The following is an 11433-nucleotide window of genomic DNA, read 5'->3' on the forward strand; positions in this document are numbered from 1 at the left end:
AAGAAATTCAAACGGCAACTTGTTTTGCTGCGGCGATTTGGAAGGAAGGGAAAAACACCGCCAAAAATAAGAAGCAGGCACTCTGCCATTTCTCTTTCAGTTTTCTCATTCGTTCGGTGCAGTTGGCAAGTTTCCTGACTGCGGTACATTCGCTGTCTTGGGTACCAATTTCTGAAACGTGGATATTGTCTCCGGATAAAAAAACGGTTCTACTTTGTCCTCGAATTTAGGGGTGTTGTTGTGTTTCCGGTTTTGGAGTTTCCTGTTTCGTTAATTTTGAAAAGTTTATATTTGAATTTGTATTTTTTTTAAATAGTTAAACAAGGTAAGTGATATAACCTTAGTACCTGAGTACAAGTTGTAGTAGGCATGATGAAATTAGAATGCAAGTCTCGAGCCGAGAGTAATATAGATTGCGTGAGTCAGTTGAGTGAGGGTAGAAGGGATAAAAAATGCTACGACGGATGCAGTCTGCGGGGTGTAGCTAAAAAAGTGAAAGTGTTATTGATTTTTGTTTGGTAGCTCCACTAAAAACCAGTTTGTTGCCCTTTCAGCTTTTCGACACCATGGATACTACCCTGACAGCCAAGCAGATCCGGAACGTTTTTCTGGACTTTTTCAAGGAGAAGGAGCATCTATACGTGCACTCGTCATCTACGATTCCGCTGGACGACCCAACGCTTTTGTTTGCCAATGCTGGAATGAACCAATTTAAGCCGATTTTCCTGGGGACGGTTGATCCGAACAGCGATATGTCCAAGTGGGTCCGGACGGCCAACACGCAGAAGTGCATCCGTGCTGGAGGTAAACATAACGATCTGGACGATGTCGGCAAGGACGTGTATCATCATACGTTCTTTGAGATGTTAGGGAATTGGTCCTTCGGGGATTACTTTAAGAAAGAAATCTGCACCTGGGCGTGGGAGTTGTTGACTGATAGGCTGAAGCTTCCTAAGGAGCGGTTATATGTAACGTATTTCGGGGGACATCCGGAGGCTGGATTGGAACCGGATCTAGAGTGTCGCGAAATCTGGCTGAAGCTTGGAGTAAAGGAGGAACACATCCTGCCCGGAAGTATGAAGGATAACTTCTGGGAAATGGGTGAGACTGGACCCTGTGGTCCATGTTCTGAGCTGCATTTCGACCGTATTGGCGGTAGAAGTGTCCCAGAGCTGGTCAACATGGATGATCCAGATGTTCTGGAAATTTGGAATCTTGTGTTTATTCAGTACAATCGAGAACAGGATAGTTCTCTCAAGCTACTTCCCAAGAAACACATTGATTGTGGCATGGGATTTGAGAGATTAGTCTCGGTCATTCAAGATAAACGCTCCAACTACGACACCGATGTGTTTGTTCCTATATTCGATGCCATTCAGAAAGGAACAGGCGCTCCAGGTTATCAGGGTCGTGTTGGGGCAGATGATGTCGATGGAATCGATATGGCCTACAGAGTTCTCGCCGATCATGCTCGTACTATTACTATTGCTCTGGCTGATGGAGGTTTCCCAGATAACACCGGTCGAGGATACGTTTTGCGTCGTATTCTTCGACGTGCCGTGCGTTATGGAACGGAAAAGTTGAACGCTAAACCCGGTTTCTTTGCCACGCTTGTAGACACGGTAGTTTCCCTACTCGGCGATACTTTCCCCGAAGTCAAGAAGGATCCTCAACACATCAAGAACATTATCAACGAAGAGGAACAGCAATTCTTGAAAACGCTTACCCGTGGTCGCAATCTTCTAAACCGTACGATCGCCAAACTTGGTGATAGCAAAACCATTCCTGGAGATGTTGCTTGGCGTCTATACGATACCTATGGTTTCCCAATCGATCTTACCCAGCTGATGGCCGAAGAAAAACACATGGTCATCGATATGGAGGGTTACGAGAAGGCGAAACATCAGTCCTATATCCTATCCCAGGGCAAGGAAAAAACCAAGGTTGCTACCGTCGACTTGGATGTGCATGCCATTTCGGAGCTGCAGGAAAAGAAGTTCCCTACCACGAACGATTCCTTCAAGTATCGTTACACCGCGGACACGGAACCGATGGCCGAATATAAATTTGAGCCCTGCGACGGCAAGGTGCTGGCCCTGCGCTACAACAACGCTTTCGTTGAGGAGGTTCAAGCCGGGCAGGAGTGTGGCGTGATTCTGGACAAAACTAACTTCTACGCGGAAAGCGGCGGTCAAATTTACGATCAGGGTTATTTGGTAAAGGTAGGTGTCGGCTTTTTGTAGATTACTCAAACTTTTAAAATAAATTTCGTATTGGTCTTTACCATGTTATTTTCAGGTCAACGACGAAAGTACCGAATTCAACGTCAATCTGGTTTACAATCGTGGTGGCTACATCCTGCACATCGGAGTCGTCGAGGGAATTTTGCGTGTCGGTGATGAAGTGCACTGCCACATGGACACGGTGCGACGTCAGTTGACCATGAAGAACCATTCGGCCACCCATGCATTGAACCATTCGCTGCTGCAGGTTCTCGGACAGGATACTGATCAGCGTGGATCTTTGGTGGTGCCGGAGAAGTTGCGATTCGATTTCACCAACAAAGCCGCCATGACCGTCGAACAAGTTGCTGAAGCCGAGCGGTTGACCCGGGAAGTTGTTAAAAATAATGTCAAGGTTTACGCTAAGGAATCAAACTTGGCCGTTGCCAAGTCCATTCGTGGGCTGCGTTCCGTTTTCGACGAAGTCTATCCGGATCCGGTTCGAGTAATTGCATTCGGAGTCCCGGTTGAGGAATTGGAAGCAAACCCAACGGGAGAGGCTGGAGTTAAAAATTCGGTAGAATTCTGTGGCGGTACTCATCTACAGCAGTCCGGTCATATGTGGGACTTTGTGATCACCACCGAGGAAGCTATCGCCAAAGGCATTCGGCGAATCGTTGCTCTTACTGGACCGGAAGCTTTGAAGGCTATCAAAAAGACCGAACTGTTGGAAAATGAATTGAACCTGTTGAAGGCTACGATTGAGGCTGATAAAACCGCAAAAGATTCGAAGGAACATGTCAAGAAAATTATCGAACTTAACGAAGATGTTTCACAAGCCGTTATTCCTTACGTGAAAAAGGATGAAATTCGCAATGTTTTGAAAACGTTGAAGAAAACCTTGGACGACAAGGAGCGAACAGCCCGTGCAGCAGTCAGCACTCTCGTTGTCGAAAAAGCCAAGGAACTCTCGCTGGCCAACAAGGAAGCCACTTTCCTGGTTCACCGATTGGAAGCCTTCAACAACACCAAGGCCCTCGATGCTGCCCTCAAGGAGGTTAGGAAAATCAATCCGGAACAATCGGCCCTGTTCGTTTCCTCGGATCCGGATTCGAAAAAGATTTTCTGCTTGGCTTCGGTGCCTAAATCAGCTGTCGATAAGGGTCTCAAAGCCAACGAATGGATATCGCACATTTCACCGAGCATGGGAGGAAAGGGGGGTGGCAAACCGGAATCCGCCCAGGCCTCCGGCGGAAACTTCGATAGGGTTGAAGAGATTCTCGAACTTGCACGTACTTTTGCTGCTACGAAGCTGTCATAATGGGTGATGTTTCTGTTGTAGGCGTAATCGAAAATGCATTTTTTTTTTCTCCATAATTTGTTACGAATTTTCTTAAAATAAATTAATTTATCATAACGTCGATTTATCGCAATGTCATTGGTCACGCTTTGCATCGGAATTATGATTTAAAAACGAAATAAAATTGCTTTTTGGCAATTGATGAGCTTTCGATGAATCCGAACTTTCCTTTTTCTTTAAAAAATCATTAATCTTATCAGAGTATTCACTACACAATTGTGGCATTCTCGAAATACCACAACTTTACACAATGATAACAATGTGACTTGGGTAGAGTAACTAGGAAATCTTATTAAAACTAAGAAGCTGGATTTGACCATAAAACAATTTTCGACAGGATACCACAACGTGATCTTACCGTTCACATGGAATGGAGTAAAAGATTACTCTAATGTGAAACGGTAAATTAGGCTGGAACAAATATCAATTTCTTCTTTTGTCACATCACCCCCCTCTTCGAAATTTCCCAAAAACCCGAAGGGGAAGAATAAATAAAGTTTGAAGTAAGTGGTACCTATTTTATGTAACTTACGAAAAAAATTCAAATATCCAAAAAAATTACAAGATCGAAAAACAATTTTGAAAGATGGGAGTAATTTCACATTTTGTATTCTTGATTTTTTTTTTACTTTCCGATAAAAAATTACGTGCCAAGATATTTTCAATGCAATTTTATTGCATACAAGCTTTCGTGCAATTTTTCATATAAATTGGAATAAATTTTTCTTCGCATTATTTTTATTATCCGCGATGTTCAAACTTCGAGTGACAAAAGAAGGATTTGAAATTTGTTCCGGCCTTATACAGCATTGAACCATCAATGTAACGTAAACCAAATTAAGTCAATAATTATTAAACCATGCTAAGGTTAACCAAATAGAAAGTCAAAACAGCTTAGGGTCAGAAGTATGAGCTTAAGTTTGAATGCTTAAAGACGATGTCTATTGAATTTTATTTCGAATTTCCATTAGTTTATTACACTCTTATTGTTTTTGCTTTCAATCATGTTTCTCTTATTCTCCAAGTTGAATATTTTAATTCGAATCTGCTTGTTTCGCGGTATTTTTGAATCCTGAATCCTAATCTAAGTTCTCCGCGTTGTTTCCAAGTTCATGTAGACCTCATTCGAATATTATTCGTTCTTACATTGAATGCGAATCCTACTTTGAACTTTATATAACTATCTGTGTGATTGTTCGAAAGTTGACATACCTTACAACTTTAAATTGACTGAAAACATTAGTAAATAGTTTGCCTGTTAATTTCATTAGCATCTGGAAGAACTACGATTGGATAATATAAACCCTAGCTTGATTTGTATTTTATTATGTAAGGTACTCGCTTTAATTTTTCTGACTTTGTTCATCAATATTTTTTGTATTGCGGTGGAAACGAAAAAGAAAGTGGGATATTTCTCTCAAAGCCGACAAGAACGGTTCCTACCAGAAACTTATTTTATTCTTCAATCACGAATTACGGCTCTCAACTTAGCGTCTAAAAAAGTTCAAGATTTGTGGGACCTTGCGAAAGAAACTTAAAATCCAGGTATTACAATTACATACACCCATCGTGGTCGGTTGTTGAAATTAGGAATCTTCTGCCGTAGGCAGCCAGAAGGCCATATTGGTGCAGGCCGATGCCAGCATCATAAACTTCGGATTAAACTGGACACACTGGATCGGACCCGGATGATCTCCGTTGAGCACGCAAATTTTGTACCCGGTATCGGCATTCCACACATGCACCCGCCCATCAGTGCTCCCGGAGAAAATGAACTGCGAATCGGGACTGAAAGCTGCCTCGATTGGGATACCTTTGTTGTTGAGGTGACCTTAAAGCAGATACCGAACTAAGGATAAAAAGTAAATAAAAGTAAATCAATTACTTACCTGTGAATGTTTGAAGAGGCGTCCCGTGGAAGGCATCGATCAGCCTAATGATGGACCCATTAGTGCTGATCAGAATCGTCTTCCCGTCCCGGGAGAACTTCAGCCCAGTCCAATCGCATTCCTTTTCCTGGTTCAGCTTGAATGTTACGAATGGGCCCTTATCAAACGATCGCAAATCGTACAGCTTGATACTCTCAGAATTAACGCCGGCAGCAAAAATTAGTCCCTCCGGATCGTACGCAGCCACCGGACGACCATTCAGGTGCATCACACCCTGGCAATTGGGAGAACGTAAATCCCAGAGGCGCAAGGTTTTGTCTAACGATCCCGACAGGAAGGTGTCTTCTACCGGGGAAATATTCAACGAGATGACCTTCTTCGTGTGCCCAGGGAAATACCGCAAATACTTATTGTCGTGAAGACTCAAATACCGGATTGTGTCATCCACTTTGGTCGAACTGTGAATGGCCGTATTGTTGGCGTGTGTGAAGTGGATCAGATCTACACCGTACTTTTTCGAATTCACCGTCCGGATCTGAGTTCCCTTCTCGCAATCGTACAGCACTATCTGGTCGTCCTCGCTGCAACTGATCAACATTTCCCCATTGGTCGAGTAGTCGATAGCGTTGATTTTGTCGGTGTTCTCCCGGAACACTTTGGCTACCTTGAAGCTTCGAACGACCGAGTCGATCAGCTTCATTTTGATTACGGCCGACAGCTTGGCGATTTAGGTTTGGCCCTCTGTGGACAGAGGACACTCACTTATTTCACAAAAAGGGTAAACTAGAATTACAAATTGCAGAAAACGATTGACGCGGTCTGTTTTTGCTTCGAGGATGCGGCGTTTCCGATTTTTGCTTCGCCAAAATTGAGAAAAAATCTCGAAAGAGGAACGAAAAAATGTGTGATGGCGCGTAACGTCTTATAAGCAGACGACTTAAACTTTGCGAACGTGCTCCAATGCAAGGTTGGCAAATATGAAAACTGTATATATTTTCCCATTTTTGCGCAAAATGCTTGCGGTTATTTATACTGTATTTGTTTTCTCCACTCGTGGAGTGTTCCACCGTACCCGATAAAAACAAACACAAATCCTCGCCAGTGTATTGCTACCTCGCTCACTCACACGCTCTCTCGCAACACTGGCAAAATTATCGGTGGGCCACCGTCCGTAAGCAGAACTCCGACAGGTCAAAACCAGTGCAACACCGTCCGAATAAACAAACAGTTTGACAGCACCTAGTGGTGCACCAGTGCAACACTAGTGCAACACTCGGCATAAACAAATACGGTATTAGTTAACTAGTTAACTAAATTTAGTTCAGTTTAGTTTAGTTTCTTTATTCAGTTTTATGTACACAACATTTACATTTTTTATTTTAAACTCCACTGGTTACTCCGTGAGATCCAAATTTTAGAATTTTTGTTCAAACTTAACGCGGATAAAATATTGGTGGAAAAATTTTGCAATTTAGACCATGTTTGAAGCTATCAAATGTTGTGTTGAGGTGAAGTTTCGGAGGTTCTCTTGAGCAATCCGGGGATTAGTAACACTGCTAAAAGCTATATTTTTCAATTAATACATAGCAAGTTGAATTCATTTAACTTTTACTTACATTGGCTAACCTCTAAGTTGTTCTTTTCTTCCTCAACAATCTAGGAGGGAATCGTGTGAAACGATATGCTATCTGCGCAAACAGTGTAAATTCTTGAGTATAATAGCTAAAGAAAATAGTATTCAAATATTTTTACTCACGATCGCAATCGTCCAAAGTAATCTAACGATTCCTAATATAATAATATATTTGGTAAGGGGATAAATCACACCAGTTTATTTACTCTCTGCTTATCCAAATCACGTTAAGTTGATTCTACTTCCGTCAATGTACTTGACGTTGGCTGTCACCTAACTGCTCTCACTATCCCTAACGTTCGTAACAATCTTATTGGAATTATTATGCTGCTGTAGGGGCGCGGTCAAAGTAGCGGTAACATGTTGAACAGTTGATTATGCAAGCTTGGATTGCAATTTCATCACCATATAGATCTTTTTTGATGGTTTCTTCAACTCTTGTAAAAATTTGACCCAAGAATAGATCGGTGTTACAGCTGATGCTAGTGCACTTATTACGCAAATTGAAGTTTCAATAATCTTGCGAAAAGCACATCATAAAAATATCTTGAATCTGAACATCTACATCTCATATACTTTTGATTGCAAATATGGCACTAACTGTTATTTTGAATCGAACGTTTAAAATCTATTTATAAAAAAAATAATGGTTTTTTTTTGTTTGTTTGTTCACGCTAACTTTTGGCTACCCCTTAAAGGCGTAAAATTGACCCGTTATTGAGAACCCCCACGATCTGTCAAATAAAGGGTCATTTTATCGGATCAATATTACCCCTTATTTCGAAAAGCTCGATTCCCTTCAAAAGGGGTTGTTTTGGATGTTGTCAAATCCGAAGCGTTATTTTTTGACTGGTAAACTGCACGCTAACTTTTGGCTACCCCTTAAAGGCGTAAAATTGACCCGTTATTGAGAACCCCCATGATCTGTCAAATAACGGGTCATTTTATCGGATCAATATTACCCCTTATTTGGAACAGCTCGATTCCCTTCAAAAAGGGCAGTTTCTGATGCGTTACATTAACATCGTTGTTATTCGTCCTCCAAATTGGTTATAAGCAAGATTATGGTAAGTGTTTTATTTAAAATTAAAATAGTATTCCTTCAGAATTTAATTCATTTATTTTATTTTTCAGAAGAATAATGTTCCGGAGGAGCCAAACACGGACAAATGCAATTCAAATGCCGAATCGGATTCAAGTATCCAAGCGGGGAAACGGAGGATTGCATTTTATTGTTATGTGAAAAAGTAATTCTACAAAAAATCAACCTTAAATAAATGACAATAAACGAAATGACACATAACATTTGGTTTAAATTTATTTCAAGAATCAAATTTTCCTTAATAGAACCTAAAACCAGCATACGCATGCGTTTGAAATAAGGGGTAATTTTCATCCGCTACGAGCGTTTCAAATAAGGGGTAATTTTCATCCGCTAGAAGCGTTATCAAGCTGAGTACCCCTTAAAGGGTAAAGGGGCTTTATCCGGAAAAAGGAGTTCTCCCAGTCTTATTCAATAACGGGTCAAAAGTATTCGTTAAGGGGTAGCCAAAAGTTAGCGTGTTGAGCACCCCTAATTTTTAAGCACCGAGCTCTGTGAACGCACTATAAAAAGGGCAAATTTTGTCTGATCGATGCATCGGTACAATTTTACCAGGCTAATTTGAATTTCGTAAACATTCGAATTACAGCATTGTGTTTAAAATTTACATTGAAATTTATTCGTGTATATCGCTGAAATATTTATAGTAAAATTTCGGATTTGATTGGTATATTCAAAAGATGTTTGCTCCCTGGCTTAGAAGGTTAGCGCCACTCACATTGAGGACTGGTTCTGCATTGTTTCCGATGCAGAACGCCCATTTTTCCCAACGTGTTCCCATTGCTTTGCGTAGCAAGAAAGCTAAATCGGACAATCCTTCGGTAAGTACATGGGCGACAAATATTTGAGAAATAAATTAAACATCCTTAAATCAAATTCGATTTTTGTTATTGTTTGTAGACGCAATATTTTGTCGACTGTAAACACGTGCGAACGGTGGGCGGAAAGGGCGGAGATGGCTGTATCTCGTTTCTTCGATTGTGGTGCAACGAAAATGCCGGTCCCGATGGAGGAGATGGTGGTCATGGGGGACATGTTGTGTTCCAGGTAACAAGAACACCGTGTAACCGGAGACGAATTTTAACATTTTGCATTCTATTGTAGGCTACTTCCGACATTAAAGATCTGAACCACGTAACGACACTGCTGAGCGCTGATGCGGGAGACAAAGGTCGCAACAAGGATTGTCACGGTAAAAATGCCAGTCACACGGTAGTTAAAGTCCCACTGGGAACAATTATCAAAAGCGATTCGGGGAAAGTCGTTGGCGATTTGCACAGCGAAGGAATGATGTTCGTAGCTGCTAGGGGTGGATCTGGTGGAAAGGGTAATCATTTCTTCATCAGTGATCTGGAGCAAGCTCCGCAGGTTGCAGAATTCGGAGCTCAGGGAGAAGACAAATCCTACATTCTGGAGCTCAGAAGCATGGCTCACATTGGATTCATTGGCTTACCGAATGCCGGCAAAAGTACGTTACTGAGAGCGATTTCCAGGGCACGACCCAAAGTTGCCTCGTATCCGTTTACCACCCTCAAACCTCATCTGGGTATGGTTCAGTACGACGACTATGAACAGATAGCAGTGGCCGATCTTCCTGGGTTGATTCCGGATTCCCACAAGAACAAAGGTCTCGGAATACAATTCCTGAAGCATGCTGAACGATGCAATATTCTCCTTTTTGTGGTTGACGTTTCCTCGGACGAACCGTGGCTTCATTACCAAACGTTGATGCATGAGTTGTCTATGTTCAGTGAAGAGCTGGCCGAAAGACCAAAAATGATTATAGCGAACAAAATCGACCTCCCGGAAGCGGAGAAAAATCTTCAGCTCCTAGAGCATCACGTAGACGTGCCGGTCATACCAATTAGTGCCAAAATGGGTACCAATGTGGCCGAACTGCTCAAGGAAATTCGATCCGTTTACGACGGAGTCCGGCAAAAAGAGAAAGAACTCGGTGAGCCGCGGAGGTCTGATGCGAACGAAGGACTGCCTTGATTTGTGACGCTGAATTGGTTTGTATGCAGTAGGACAAACTGTGATTTTAGACAGGTAAGCGAAAGAAATATAAGTAGTAAAATCACTTCCCAAAATGTTTTTGATCTAGAGAAATCACCTTTGTTTTATGCTCCTTAAAAATTGTGGGTGTGTGAAACATGGAAGCTTCATCACATACAGGATAAATATGAGAATTTGAGGGATGAATGACATCCAGATGTTAAAATCCTAAGGACCAAATAAATATAAAAAAAAATATTATGAGAACGTTGGATAGAGATCCAGATTTATTTTTAAATACTTCCAATTGACTCCCGATCAGATCGGGAAACTTCATTAGCATTTAGCGAACAAAATAGCTGCAAAAAACATCGGTATATTACGCCTCAGTTTTTGGTTTGTAATCAGTTCGCGGTATTTAGCATAAGTTTTTCTATAGTCAGGCCAGAAGGTTTTCCCGAAAAAGGTTGCCCGAAGAAGGTTTCTTCAAAGAAGGTTTGTGGAAAGTTTTCCCGAAGAAAGTTCCCCGAAGAAGGTTTTCTCCGAAGGTTTTCCCGAAGAAGGTTTTGCTGAAGAAGGTTTTCTCGAAGAGTGTTTTCCCCAAGAAGGTTTTCCCGAAGAAATTCCCCGAAGAAGGTTTTCCCGAAGAAGGTTTTCTCCGAAGAAGGTTTTCTCCGAAGAAAGTTTTCCCGAAGAAAGTTCTGTGGAAAATTTTCCCGAAGAAGGTGTTTTCCAGAAGAAAGTTTTCCCGAAGAAGATTTTCCTGAAGAAAGTTCCCCGAAGAAGGTTTCCCCGAAAAAGGTTTCTTCGAAAAATGTTTCCCTTCTTCTTCTTTTTACTTGAACAGCTTCAGCCCAGAGTGCCTCCAGTAGGGTGGGTGCATACTGAGGAAAAGTAGGCAAGGGGTACCAAAAGTTTCTCATTGGTGGGGGGTGGAGACGGTGCGCTTTTTGACAGCGAATTGTTCGCCTACCATGCCTACGATTACGATTGCCTGTCACAAGATGGACGATTCCGTGCATTGGTATAAGAACACACCTACCTTTACCCGCCTTGCTTCAGCCCTTCAGCTCAGCCGTTCGGGGGTAAGGGCCAGTAACTAAGACTATATGCCCTAAAATGTTTCCCCGAAGAAGGTTCAGGCAGGCTTCCGAAAAGTACAGCTTTGCTATGACAGCTTTTTTCTTGCCAAACAAATACAAACAAACAAAAATAAAAAAAAATAAAAAAAA

General features: G+C 41.8%; 3 protein-coding genes across 3 annotated transcripts; 2 read left to right on the forward strand and 1 right to left on the reverse strand.

Moving 5' to 3' along the window:
* Positions 1 to 93: 93 nt before the first annotated feature.
* On the forward strand, positions 94 to 3739 carry LOC129744243 (alanine--tRNA ligase, cytoplasmic). Its single transcript, XM_055736669.1, has 3 exons — positions 94 to 325; positions 555 to 2222; positions 2299 to 3739. Exons 2-3 carry the CDS (start codon positions 567 to 569, stop codon positions 3541 to 3543), a joined length of 2901 nt encoding a protein of 966 aa, XP_055592644.1. The 5' UTR covers positions 94 to 325; positions 555 to 566; the 3' UTR covers positions 3544 to 3739.
* Positions 3740 to 5018: 1279 nt separating this feature from the next.
* Positions 5019 to 6346, reverse strand: LOC129746316 (WD repeat-containing protein 82). Its single transcript, XM_055739917.1, has 2 exons — positions 5472 to 6346; positions 5019 to 5413 (listed from the first exon to the last, which is right to left on the reverse strand). Exons 1-2 carry the CDS (start codon positions 6169 to 6171, stop codon positions 5169 to 5171), a joined length of 945 nt encoding a protein of 314 aa, XP_055595892.1. The 5' UTR covers positions 6172 to 6346; the 3' UTR covers positions 5019 to 5168.
* Positions 6347 to 8726: 2380 nt separating this feature from the next.
* On the forward strand, positions 8727 to 10286 carry LOC129747138 (mitochondrial ribosome-associated GTPase 2). The gene is made up of 3 exons (XM_055741179.1): positions 8727 to 9027; positions 9107 to 9253; positions 9311 to 10286. The coding sequence occupies exons 1-3, from the start codon at positions 8887 to 8889 to the stop codon at positions 10199 to 10201; spliced, it is 1179 nt and encodes a 392-aa protein (XP_055597154.1). The 5' UTR covers positions 8727 to 8886; the 3' UTR covers positions 10202 to 10286.
* The last annotated feature ends 1147 nt before the right edge of the window (positions 10287 to 11433 follow it).

The sequence above is a fragment of the Uranotaenia lowii genome, chromosome 2 (genome assembly GCF_029784155.1).
Source record: "Uranotaenia lowii strain MFRU-FL chromosome 2, ASM2978415v1, whole genome shotgun sequence".
Taxonomy (NCBI): domain Eukaryota; kingdom Metazoa; phylum Arthropoda; class Insecta; order Diptera; family Culicidae; genus Uranotaenia; species Uranotaenia lowii.

Bases quoted from the DNA above. Each gene is read 5' to 3' on its own strand.
- LOC129747138 (XM_055741179.1), top strand. From the start codon at position 8,887: ATGTTTGCTCCCTGGCTTAGAAGGTTAGCGCCACTCACATTGAGGACT. The intron at 9,028-9,106 runs GTAAGTACATGG...TATTGTTTGTAG, and splicing joins CTAAATCGGACAATCCTTCG to ACGCAATATTTTGTCGACTG. The intron at 9,254-9,310 runs GTAACAAGAACA...ATTCTATTGTAG, and splicing joins GGGGACATGTTGTGTTCCAG to GCTACTTCCGACATTAAAGA.
- LOC129744243 (XM_055736669.1), top strand. From the start codon at position 567: ATGGATACTACCCTGACAGCCAAGCAGATCCGGAACGTTTTTCTGGAC. The intron at 2,223-2,298 runs GTAGGTGTCGGC...TGTTATTTTCAG, and splicing joins ATCAGGGTTATTTGGTAAAG to GTCAACGACGAAAGTACCGA.
- LOC129746316 (XM_055739917.1), bottom strand. From the start codon at position 6,171: ATGAAGCTGATCGACTCGGTCGTTCGAAGCTTCAAGGTAGCCAAAGTG. The intron at 5,414-5,471 runs GTAAGTAATTGA...ATCTGCTTTAAG, and splicing joins GCCTCTTCAAACATTCACAG to GTCACCTCAACAACAAAGGT.